At 38.6% G+C, this 13,734-nt stretch overlaps 1 protein-coding gene across 2 annotated transcripts in view; it reads right to left on the bottom strand.

Moving 5' to 3' along the window:
- The window catches only part of LOC114519688, a 57,195-nt gene extending 43,775 nt beyond the window's left edge, over window positions 1–13,420 (bottom strand). Inside the window, exon 1 of one of the 2 annotated variants that reach the window (XM_028539858.1) lies at window positions 13,233–13,420. Coding sequence is in view for 1 of the 2 variants with exons in the window: in XM_028539857.1 (XP_028395658.1) it covers window positions 9,994–10,017 (24 nt within the window). In the remaining variant the exon portion in view is untranslated. Of the gene's footprint in view, window positions 1–9,993; window positions 10,039–13,232 lie in introns of those variants that run through there. The other variant, XM_028539857.1, reaches the window with a different exon arrangement.
- Between the last annotated feature and the right edge of the window lie 314 nt (window positions 13,421–13,734).

Genomic DNA, 13,734 nt, shown 5'->3' with positions numbered 1-13,734 from the left:
GAAGACCAAGTAAAGTTGGAAGTCTTGGGAGATTTCTGTCAAACATAGCTTGGGAAGACGTGCTATCAACCGCCCCGACTGTTGATGAGAAATTAGAAATTTTTACCGATCTTATCCATTGTGGATTAGATATCCTGATGCCGGAACGTTCGATAAAAGTTCATGTGTCTGATCGTCCATGGATGACTAACCAACTTAAACGGCACATTATTCAAAGGCAAAAGGCGTTTTCACGAGGAAAGGATGGTTTATTCAGGCATTTAAGGAATAAAGTAAACCGTGAAAGGAAGCGATGCCGAAAAAGTTATTATCTATCTAAAGTCCGTGGACTAAAGGAAATTAAACCGCACAGATGGTGGCACGAAATCAAACTGTTATGTGGCTCTTCGGAAAAGCATAACCCAGATTTTCGATCAAGCTTGACTACGAACTTAAATTGCAACGATTACGAACTAGCAAATAAGATCAATGAAGCCTTTATCAGTGTTATGGCAGACTACGATCCGCTAACTAATGACGTATGTGTATTGAAGGAAGACGACGACGAACCAATACAAGTTACCGAAATGTTGGTCGCAAAAACTTTACGTGAATTAAGCGCCACAAAAGCGAATGGTCCGGACAAGTTACCAAACTGGGTACTGAAGACATACGCCGAGAGATTAGCACCTGCCGTTGCTGATATTATCAACTGCTCATTTCAAACGTGCAAAGTCCCACAAGCATGGAAGATGGCTGACGTTCCCCCCATCCCTAAACAATCAAAGATTACGGACTTTACTAAAGATCTAAGGCCAATTTCTCTGACGTCAACCTTATCAAAAGTGGCAGAAAAATTCATCATTGACAGAGGACTGAGGCCGACTTTGCTTAATCTTGGATCCATCACAATTTGGTTTTGTACCAGGCTCGTGTACAACGTTTGCTCTTATCTCAATGTTACACAAATGGCTAACTGAAACCGATGGCACAGGCTCAGCGATAAGAGTAGCCTTACTCGATTACAGGAAAGCCTTCGACTTGGTTGATCATAATTTGCTAATTGCAAAATTACTCAGTTATGGTTTAAAACCCACAATCGTAAATTGGATTACGGACTTTCTACGAAATAGATTACAGCGAGTAAAGATATCAACCGAAGGTGTATCCGACTTCCTACAAGTTACAGCGGGCGTTCCACAAGGAACCAGGATTGGTCCATGGCTGTTCTTAGCCATGATTAACGATCTACGTATCAATGGTTCCCCCACAAATAGTATATGGAAATTTGCCGACGACACGACCATTTCTGAAGTCATCTTAAGGAACATGGAAAGTAGATTACAAGATACAATAGACCAAGTTGCTAAATGGTCCAATGAAAATAAATTTCAGTTAAATCCGATAAAGTGTAAAGAGCTCCGAATTGACTTTACTAGAAGACCCTCTACTGATGATGGTTAGATTCTAAATGGCGAACGCTTTGAACTTGTTAAATCAGCTAAACTACTAGGTATGACCATCACGGAAGACCTAAAATGGAACAGTCATATCGAAAATATTGTATTAAAAGCATCAAAACGACTATACTTATTAAGGCAGTTAAAACGTGCAGGTGTAGATCATTATTTCTTGATTCAATTCTACTGTGCATGCATTAGATCCATCTTAGAATACGGCTGCCAAGTTTTCCACTCAGGACTTCCTGATTATTGGTCGGTGGATATGGAACGTGTACAAAATCGAGCCTTGCGGATAATCTACCCGGAATCAAGTCCAAAAGTCGCATTGAAGGAAGCAAAATTATTAACACTGAAGGACAGAAGAGAAAAGTTATCACAAAAGCTATTCTCGTCCATCGAAACAAAAGATGATCATAAATTACACCATTTACTACCTAAAGAAAACTTACCAACACATAATTTTAGAGAACTGAGAAGATTTAATCTTCCCATTATTAATACGAATAGGTTATTGAACTCTTTTATTCCAAATTATGCGAAAAAATCAAAACTTTAAGCATATTAGTATAGTCTTAGTATTAATACTTTATTGTAGCGGAACATTTTACAGTAATCTTAAATTTAATAGAATTTTATAGCAACATGTTGTAAATATAGTAAACATATTCCATATTTTACCTAAAATTCTTTGCCTGTAAATTCAATTGAAATTCAGTCGTAAGACTGCAAAAATTGATCAATTAAACATTAACATTAACATTAACATAGCTAGTAAGAAACCAAGAAGGATGGTATGAGACAGGTCTACTTTGGACAGGGAGTCACCCTCCTCTACCAAATAATAAAACGGGCAGTTTACGAAGACTAACGCAACTCCATAACAAGTTACAATGAATGGAGATGACAGAGAAGTATGCAGAGGTTATCAATCAACAAAAGTCAGAGGGGATAGTAAAAACCGCAGCCAAACCACCAACAGGAAGAGGGTTTTACATACCTCACAAGCCGGTCATGAGAACACAAGCTGAGTCAACAAAATTACGCGTGGTCTATGATGCTTCAGCGCGCGAAAGTCCACAAGAACCAAGCTTAAATGACTGTCTCTACGCAGGACCTCCTCTTCAAAATCGGTTATGGAGTGTATTGGTACGCATTCGCTTTCACCCAGTTGCCGTGAATGGGGACATTAAACAGGCTTTTTTACAAATTCGTAACAAGAAAGCAGAAAGAGACTCACTCAGATTTCATTGGAAGTCAAGCAAGCAATCACCAGTAGAAACCTTGAGGTTCACTAGGGCGCTATTTGGTTTAGTGTGTTCACCTTTCCTGCTCGGCGGAGTCGTCGAAAGGCACCTGGAGTTGTGGAAAGAAATAGCCTGCAACGCAGACTATATATTGGGGTATGTATAGTCTGCTAATCAGCGGCACAAAGCTTGTATGGTCACGTGGGTTTCCCGAGAAATTGTGGGACTCATTTTGATTGGTTAGCTTATAATTATGCAAAATAATAAAAATTTCAGAATATTTATTATTTTCAACTGGCGCAAGCGGTCGAGGTTCCCTTTGCTCTGTGTTTGCCTCTTTGTCGAAATCGTCTGGTAGAGAACGCTTCGACGAGTGCTTCATCTTCACTGTTACACCATTCGCTCGGGCTTTAGCTAGGTAGTCATCCTTTAGCTTTTGATTCAGATTCGCCAGCTTTGACGATGCGTGTTTGTTTGAGAAAGTAACCAGACTGAGACATGCCCGACAAATATGTCTGGAAACAGGTTGGACAACGAAATCCAAATCTTCTAGTTCGGCCGCAATGTCGAGAGAACGCTTTCCTTTTACAAGATTTATATCTGACTTCTTTTCCATCACAGAGAAACACAGCACGCACATCAGCACGGCCATGTTGTCACAAATAATTATGCGATTTGCGCGCAAATCATATACATAATCATAATTATAATAACGGAAATAATTCGAACATAAGTTAAGATAACTTAAGGGAAAGACAATTTATCGAGAAACTTGCAAGGCAAAAACTCCATGGGACGCTCCACTTCCAGAACCACAAGCAGCAGAATATGGTAAATGGATAAAAGACATACAAGAACATGTCACTGCACCGAGAACCTTGACAACTAAACGCAAGGCTGCTGACGAAATTGAACTACGCACATTCGGGGACGCCAGCGGTAAGGGAGTTTGTGCAGCCCTTTATGCAATTGTGGAACAAAGTGGTGATACAAACGTAGGTTTGGTTGCCGCCAGGGCGAGATTAGCCAAACAGGACTTGAGCATACCTCGCCTAGAACTAGTATCTGTCACATGGCAGCGAATCTGATGATGAACGTCCGACAAGCACTTGATGGAATGCCCGTTACCGGTACTTATGGATGGCTAGACAGCACTGTCGCGTTGCAGTGGTTAAAAGGTGGAGGAGAGTATAAACAATTTGTCGCGAACCGAGTGAGTAAGATTCAAGCTTGTCCAGATATAAGTTGGCGTCATGTTTCGAATCAAGACAACCCCGCTGACCTGGGAAGTCGAGGAGATCCGGTGACTGGAAATAAGCTGTGGTGGAAAGGGCCTTCGTGGTTGACTAATCGGAGCGAGTGGGCGAAAGATATAGTAACGATCGCGACCCAGGAAAGCGAAGCGGAGGCGAAAGCGACGAGAGCAGTGTTTAAGTTACCTATAGAGCCTGCGAATCCACCTGACGAGCTCCTGACGAAGTTTTCTCTCAACAAGGCCATAAGAGTAAAGGCGAGGGTGCTTCGTTTTGTGCATAATTGTCGAGCGAAAGGTGCAAAGAAAGAGACGCGGTCGGGACCCTTGACAACGCAAGAAATAAACGACCAACAAAACGTTTATGTGAAACAAGCCCAAACATTTCTAAACGATAAAGTGAGTGATGATAAGGACCGTCTGGGTGTACAATTAAATGAAGATAGTGTCCTCGTGTGCATGGGTCGGTTGCAAGGTCAACAACCCGTGTTTCTACCGGACAGTCATCTCTACACTACCAAACTTGTAGAAGAAGCGCATCAACGCACTTTACACGGGGGAGTCGGCCTCACGATGGCCAAAATCAGAGAAAACGTTTGGGTACCAAGATTACGACAACTTGTAAAGAAGATCGTAAAGGGATCTCATGGGTGTCGACGATTTCATGCCAAACCAATCAGTAAACCGCCTCCAGGAAACTTGCCCGTAGACCGAACACAAGGAAGCCGTCCGTTTCAGGTCGTAGGTGTCGATTTTGCTGGCCCCATCAAGTATCGCGTCACTAAGAAGACAGAAGGGAAAAGCTTACATAACCCTTTACGCATGCAGCTTAACACGGGCTTTATATCTAGAGTTGACGACCAGTATGGAAACGGATGAATTTATCCCCACCCTAAAGCGACTCATAGCGAGGAAAGGCAGACCTGAGAAGATATATTCCGATAACGCGAAGACCTTTGTGGCGGCTGCTAAATGGTTAAAGAGGGCACAATACGATGAGAGGTTCAATCAATATCTCGCCAAGGAAAATATCAAATGGCAGCTCAATCTAAGTTGGGCCCCCTGGTGGGGGGGGGGGGCAGTTCGAAAGAATGGTCGGTTTAGTGAAGTTCGCGTTATACAAGTGGATTAGAAATGGTTTCTTAACTAAGAAAGAACTCGAAGATGTCTCGTTAGATATTGAAACAACTTTGAATAACAGACCTCTAGGCTACCAAGAAGATGACATCCAAATGCCAACCTTGACACGGAACAGCCTGTAGTTTGTGGGATCGACCCACATTCCGGAACTCGAACCTTACTTCGAATCTGATCCTAATCTACGTAAACGTGCTAAGTATCTGAAGAAATGTAAGCATAGCATGTGGAGCAGGTGGACGAAGAAATATTTACGTGTCTTGCGAGAACGACACAATTTAAAATATAAGACGAAGACATTCAACCTAGCGGTGGGTGATGTCATCATTATTTACTCAGAAGAACGAAATAGAGGAAAGTGGCCACTGGGAATAGTATACGAGCTTTATCCACGAAGAGACGGAGTCATTCGTGCAGCAAAGGTGAGGACAGAAAGCGGACATTTAGAGAGAGCAGTCAATCTACTCTACTCACTCGAACTGTCGTGTGACATAAGAAATAAAGCACTCAATCCGGAAGCGACAACGTTTAGACCGACTCGTGATGCAGCAGTCGCCGCAAAGTTACGCATCCAAAAGCAAGTTAATAGTGATGAAACCTAAATAAGGAATCGGACAGAGTATAACATTTAAAGAGTAGACGGTTTGGGATGTTAGTTTATTAGACCTTATTTTGGGCCTGAAAATTGTTAAATTTCATTTCACCCCGCTGGGAACTGAAAAAAACTATGACAAATTACCATTTCTTTATGTGCTGAGTCCATTTCTGAAAAGTTCCCACACCTACCGCCTGCAGTTTTTTTAAAAAATGCGTTTGAAGATTCTCTCATTTCAAATTCTTCTGTCAACATTTTCGCCATTTTGAATAATATAAAGTCATATTAAAATTATTTTCCATCCCTTAGAATACTGATTTACTCGACCCCAGTTTCCTCATTTTAGCTTGCGCTGCCTTTTGAGACATGTAAATGAATTTCTCAAAGTTTCGCGCATTTTTTGTGTTTTGCTCGAGCGTTTTATCAAAAGAGATTTTTTTTCATAACAAAATGGCAGCTAATAATGATCGCATATGCGCAATTCATTTTGATGGCAAAAGGGAGATTTGAAAAGATTTACTGCAGGAACCTTAGCCAAAGTAAAGGATCTACGAACACAGTGGCTACGCCTTCCTCAGCCATATAAAGATTTTACAGTAGCTGCAAAAGAGTTTTAAATTAATTGATGACAACTCAGACGTATAGAGACCTTAGGCGAAGTTTGCGGCTACCACATCCAGTGCTATCGGAATTTTACTGACATAACAACTATAGCTAATTCCAGCATTAAGCGCCCAGTAGAAAAAGTCGAACACGAAATAGATAAAGTGAGTCAAAAACAGCCAGTCAAAGTTGCCCGTATATACGAAACGTCACTCGCTTGGCCGAGAAAGTTCGATCCACTCTAATCTAAAAAGCGTGTCATCCAACATATTACCAGACATCTGCTTAATCTGTAAGCGTTCGGGACCCTTATATATCACTGATATGGTAAGCCGCAGATTTTAATTAATTTCTATCACTTATGTTCTGTCGCCTAAAGTTATTTCGTTTATTCTATTGCCATAATCATAGCAATTTTTTTCAGGTGACCAAAAAGCGTGTCAAGCAAGAGTTGTCGGTGGCCCAAACTATCGATGCTGGTGTTTTGAAACAAGCAGCAGTGCTTCGGAACGATGAAAGTATTCTTCTCCATATTGGCGGGCGGGATTGTGTCGCAATTGAAGCAAAGTATCATAGACGATGTTATCAAGCGTACACTAAATGTCTTTCCAAAACTAAAAAAGTTGTCGGACCAACACTGTATGACAGAGCTTTTGATGAGTTTTGCCTGGAAGTAATTGAGAAAAAAATCATTCAGAACGGTGAGATTTTACTACTCAGCAATTTGTTGAAAGAGTTTATCGCTTTTGTGCATAATTTGGAAAATATTGACGTTCTGTACCGTGCAGAAAAACTGAAAAGACGCATTCAGGATCGTTTCCCTCAACTCATTTTTCACTCATCAAAGACCATAAACAAAGGCACATTGGTATATAAGACTCATTGGTCTTCACGCGTTCACTGGTTCGTAAATTATTTTGTCACTAGACCGTATTTCTCTATCATTAATATATTTATATTTTCTCTCTTTTAAGGTTGTGACACAACGAGCGCCTTTTACGGCAAAGGAAAAGTGTCTGTGTTGAAAGTTGCGAAAGCGAGAGAAGAATACTCCCACACCTTCTCAAACTTAGGCACCGAGTTAAATCCATCTGAAGACCTCTTCACTCAGCTTTACCATTTCGTATGTCATTTATATGGATATCAAGGATACTCAGATATTAATCGTGTACGTTATGAAATGTTTAAAAGTGGAAAGTTTGATGAAGAATTGTTACCACCCAATAAGGATTCACTCGACCAGCACATAAACAGAACGAACTACCAGTGTTTTATCTGGCGCAAATCGACGCAAGCAATTTTGAATTTGCCATCTTTCTTTAACCACGGGTGGAAACTTGACGCAGAAGGCAACGTTTACGTTAACTGGATGACATTACCTGCCGCCCCTGATTCAATACTAGAGTTCGTAAGCTGCAAATGCAAGAAAGGATGCGAGAATAAATGTTCGTGTGTCAAGGCCTCATTAAGATGCAGCGATTTATGTTCGTGCACGGAGTGTCGAAACAAAAGCACTAATGGTGATGATGTGGAAAGCGATTCGGATGACTGTTACGATGACGGCAGCTCAAGCGAGAACGACGAAAACTAGAAGTAAACTTTTTCTTTTATATCACTAAGATTTAAAGATTGTCCGCCGGAATAGGTTTTGGAACAAATTGGAAAAAAATGAAATGAGAATTTTTTCAACAGTAAATCAATCTGGCATGGATTGAAACACCTCTCACATTTACATACTTCAAATTTCCATACTGGAGGCTACGAATGTTAAAATGGGGAAACTGGGGTCGAGTGAGTCAGTATTCTGAAGGATGGAAAATAATTTTAATGTGACTTCAGATTATTCAAAATGGCGAAAATGTTGTCAGAAGAGTTTGAAATGAGAGAATTTTCTAACGCATTTTTTAAAAAAACTGCAGGCTGTAGTAGAAGTTGGAACTTTTCAGAAATAAATTCAGCACATAAAGTAAAGGTAAGTCGTCATAAATTTTTCCTGTTCCCAGCGGGGTGAAATGAAACATAAATTTTAGTACACGTTTTCAGGCCCAACATAAGGTCTATATATTCAACATTGGATTTAGATTAGTATCGTTGCCGTTATTTAAGTTTCCTTTAGTACATATACCTTCAAGAAACTATATGGGGGGAGAGTGTCGGAAACTTTATTATAATTACGTTATATTGTCGCGCGAGACGGGCGCGCGGGTTTAGACATTCGGATGGTTCCGGTTAAAACTGTAACTTGAGAGGAGGGAGAAATCTGAGTTGTGTGAAGGCAGTTTCGTAAATAAAAGGGGAAAATCATGGGATTTACAAATGCTTTTCTTGTGTTGGGAACCCAGGGAGGCAGTTCCTGACACCCTCAAACATTAGTTTGGTACATTTAATCAAAATACAACGAACGGTAAGTCTAAGTGACTTTAGAACAAAAGACTTTAGAACAATCCTAAATAACTATCTATTTAATAGTCGTAGAGTACTTAAATTATATTAATAAAAATTATTTTAGAGACAAATCGAACTGTACCATGATTTTTCAACAAATCGAAATAATAAATAATCCATACTAAAATCTGATTTTGATTCCTATATCATACCCTATAAACACCACACACATCAAATGCATAATGTACACGTGAAACTCCCGTGTACATTTAGTATGACGTCATTGAACGCAAAATGCATCATCTATGATGTTCACGCGAAACTATCATGTATCCCCACGTAATGTTCACGTGGCACCCCCACGCACACCCATTGTGACGTCATTGGCAGCATCCCTTTCATCCGTATATGGGGGGGGGGGGTAATCCACTTGCGTTTGAGTAATTTGAGATAACAAAGCAACCTATTGTTTTGATTCTTGTTTTGACTTAGAATACAAATGCAGTTTATAGTTATATCTTGGTTTGAATATACTATTTAAATATTCGATTCAACCGCAATCGTTTAGTGGTATTCCGGGGTCTTTAATTTAGCCCAAATACTTGCTGAGATATTTAATGTTTTGCTTCGGCCCGACAATATTGTCCAGACGGGATTAATAGTGACCAGACGGGAATTAGTTAAAGTTATATTTGAAACTGTTTGTTTTAACAAACAATTATACTGATTCGCGATTTCTGTGTAATGAAAGCCAGTGCCCATAAGAATTTGCTAGTGTATACCTTATGTCAACTTTATACGTGAAAATTGCATGATACTTTTGTACATTGTCATTGAACGCATTAGCGTCGAGCTAACGCGTCTCAGATCTTATAATTTTAAATAACAGGTAATATAGCACGAAATCAAACATTTTCTTCTGAAGTACCGTTTGGTGTTTGTTCCAAATTTCAGAATACACAGTTCGTTTGGGCAAGTCGTCCTTTACTATTGAAAATTTATCGAATCTGAGCTTATACCTAGGAATCTTTGATATGTTTAAAAATGCCTTAAAATCGCTCAACCAAAGCGAAGGAAAGGTAAGGAAAGGAAAACGCAATTTTCTCCTGAAATTATGTCCTTTCCAAACATTACACGACTTTCAGAAGGACACATTAATTCTATGAAACAAATGTCGAATTCATTGAAGGAAAAGGGCTATTTAACATTACGCAATTACCAGAAATCTCATTGGGTAAACACGGCTAATAATATTTAGCAAACATTCGGTGAAAATATCACCAGTTCTGTACGGTGTAATTCTGCTTAATACCACACAGGTATGTTGAAGATTACCTCTCCGAGTGTCCAATCAGACATTTTTGAGATTCAGCAATTTTTCATACACTCTTGCACGAGCTTCATCGATTGTGTTTACGCCATCAGTAGGTATTCCCAAACTGCCTTCCATGATCTTTCCTAGTTTTATAAGGCCGTATGACTGGATTTTTGAAACCAAATTTGCATCGGCCATGTTCTGATTTATGTACTGATCAAGAATATGACTTGAATGAAGTGTAAGTGTTCCGAGCGGTGGAGTGGAGTATGTTCAAAGACAAATTTTAAGTCAGAAAATATTTATTTTTCTGTAACCGAATATATCTCCCTGAACTAAGTATATCTCCCGCAGACAAGTTCACAGGGGGAGAAAATGTTGACCAATCAGCACGTTTGATGACATTTTAGCGTGGCTATCTTTAAAACCAGGACGGGGAATCAAGGAACGGGGAATCGGGAATGATAATTTCCGGAATCTTTAAAACCCGGAACGAGAATCTCCGGAATCTTTAAAACCCGGAATGAGAAAATCCGGAAGCTTAAAAACCCGGGATGACGAACATGCAAACAGAGGGATGAAATAGCATCCCTTTCTATATATTAAGCAAGTTGTGTTATTCGATATCAACTTTAATGCATAAAAAACAGTCAATTTATGATATCGTTGTGCTGGTGTACACATTGGAATACAGGACAATTAAGTAGTAGAAGTCATGCCTCCAATACAATCGAATTATGAAATTATGAATGCAAGTCCACGTGCGTGAAAAACGCTACAAAGTGAACTATCTTTTGTGTAGTCAGGTGCAGCATATCTTCTGTGATTAAACGATATCGAACGACACAACTTGCTTAGAACGGGATTTATTTTATTACTTCTTCTCTTTACAATGCTTCTCATTCCGGGTTTTAAAGATTCCGGAGTTTCTCATTCCGGGTTTTAAAGATTCCGGAAATTCTCGTTCCGGGTTTTAAAGATCCCGGAGATTCTCCTTCCGGGTTTTAAAGATTCCAAAGATTCTCATTTCCTGTTCCCTGTTCCCCGTTCTAGGTTCCCAGTTCCTTGATTCCCCGTTCCTGGTTTTAAGGATAGCCATTTTAGCGTCAAGAATAATCGAAATGCGTGAATTTCCTAAACTTGAAAAGGAGTAAAAAATAAAATCATGACTTAAAGAAAACTGATATGGATTATGTTTAACAATTTCAGAATTGATCAACAACGAAAAATCATTTATGTTTCAATACTTTTATGAAAGCCGTGTCTTAATTATTTAACCCCAGTAGCCCGTGTATCCAGATGAACAACCCCAGACGAGTTTAGTCATACCAAACTTAGAACAGGGGTGGAAGTTTAACTAGATCTAGATTTTACCAGTTTTGGACTTTGGTAGAATAGGTAGATTTTTGAATAAATAAAATTATTAACAAAATCTTTGCTTAAAGAATGATTAATGAAATTTTTTATATCCAGTAACACACAAACCATGCATGAGCTTTGGTTGAAAAATGTTTAGTCACACTGGGTCTTCTCCATTGACATGAATCTCAAAGGAAGAACTTGGTTTGTCACTACCTATTTGCTTTTTAAACAGGTTGACAAGATCCACTTTGTTGTCCATTTCAATTGTCATTTAGCTTAGGGTTGTTGAACTGTCACATTTGCATGGATGTATAGGCTTGGATTCAAATTTGTGTATGAGGATTTCAGCTTACTTGACTTTCAATTGTTTTTCTGACTTTCATTTTACCACTGAAATATAAATTTTTAGATGAAATTATGAAGATTGTTTTTGCAAGCAAAAATTTATTTTGCTTTCAGTGCAATACCATGTGTAGAGTTTCTTTTGTCCCAGCTGGTGCTAACTGCTGAATGGAAATTTTCTATGGCATTCTCATCCAATGCAACCGGTTTTTCACTTATTGAAAACCAGGGGTACGTACACAATTGTCAAAATAATTGTGGGAAAAGTGCGAAAAAATAAATATCTTTACACTTGCAAATTAATTGCTGAAAGCTAGAACAATGACTCTTATTATTAAATATCCTTCCCTGGACATAAATAAATTCCAAGGTTTTGGATATTTGCAAAAGATTTTCAACAACTTAAATGTTAATTTTGTTGTGCTGCTTAACATATGCTAAGATTTCCAATAGAGAGAAAAATCTTGGGATTTTAAATTTGTTAAAAGTTTATGAAAATAAAGTTAAAAAATAAAAAATAAAGAAGACATTATATATCCACAAATGGCAAAACATACAGTATTCAAAATGGAACATAGTCAATTGACAAATAAAGCAGGTCAACATAAATGTCAATTTCATGCCCTCTGAACTCTGATTGGTTTAGCCTAAAAATGTAAACAAACTATCTGATTGGTTAACATGTACCATATACAAATGATACAACTTGTATATATACAAGTACAGGGCTGCTATATCATATTATCATTGTTATAACAATAAAGATCAAAAGATAAGAAGTTGTCATATCATATTATTATTGTTATAACAATAAAAATCAAATAATTGAAAAGTGACTAGCAACAGCAGGCCATATTGCTAATAGACCAGTTTGCCAGGACAGTCTGCATTCTATAGCAATTGTATACATACTAAATTCATATTACAAATTTATTTCAGCTACGTAAATTAGCTTGTAGGTACGTACACCATGTAATTATTTACTACTGCAAAGATTTGGGTCTGTTAACACAGGCCTTAATCCGTGCAATAAACAAAGTTCAATTTGCTTGATGTCACCATGCAAATGTACAAGAATATTATTTCAGATAGCTGGAATGTATTTTGCTCTCTTTTAAATTGTTTTATAACTGGACTAAATACTTTAGCAAAAACAACCACAAAATGTTACAGAATTGATCAAGTGAGAGTGAGGTCATTGCAAGTTTATTTAGTGATTAGACCAGATTTAATAAAACACTAAACAAAAAATATGAAACTTTTTGAGCAACAACTTATTGCCATTGCCTTGAAGCCAATAGTGAAGATCAAATAGCAGTTTAGCATTGACCACATACCCTGAAACACCAGCACCCCCCCCCCCCCTAGTCCCATATCCATGGTTAACAGTACCATATGTAGCTTCTCTAGTAACGCTATAACATCCCACTGTACTTTAACAGTCACTTGCAATCACAAATTTACCTAATTAGTAACAAAATAATTTAATATATATATGACCTGTTATAAACACAGATAAACATAATACTTATATTAATAACATATACTTGCTTACCTCTAGTCTCTACTCTTGAATGAATTTCATTCAATGAAAGGCAAACGTTTATCGATCACTTTGCCTTTGATCTAAATTATCAAATCACTACCAACTGACAGCAACAGTGGAAAGAAACAAAACCAACGAAGCCATATATATACTAATGTAATGTTCAGAACCTGGAGAAGTTCCAGCCAAATGTTCGATTGCCGCAGCGCCGCTCAGTGCTTGACAGTTGATTTATTCGATGATCGGATTTAGGATTAGGTAATCTCTCTGGACAGACATAAATCCACATTTTCGCCCAAAAGTCAAAACCCTGGGTGGATTTGCTCCAAACCATCGGATCGGAACCACTGATCGGAACGAAAGATAATCCGCGCGTGCGCCGTCTGTTGAAATTTTTGGCTTATATTGATCCGAAACACTGAGCTATATAATAATTCCTGGAGGACCGGCTCGCTGCCAAATCGTGTCGCCAAAAACATGGCGGATTTTGAGCTTTGCTGACGCCACAAAC

Source organism: Dendronephthya gigantea, unplaced genomic scaffold (genome assembly GCF_004324835.1).
Source record: "Dendronephthya gigantea isolate DGI-Jeju-01 unplaced genomic scaffold, DenGig_1.0 000014F, whole genome shotgun sequence".
NCBI classification, from domain to species: domain Eukaryota; kingdom Metazoa; phylum Cnidaria; class Anthozoa; order Malacalcyonacea; family Nephtheidae; genus Dendronephthya; species Dendronephthya gigantea.
The sequence above is the reverse complement of the archived record's forward strand: the minus strand, read 5'-3'. Positions and strand labels throughout refer to the sequence as shown.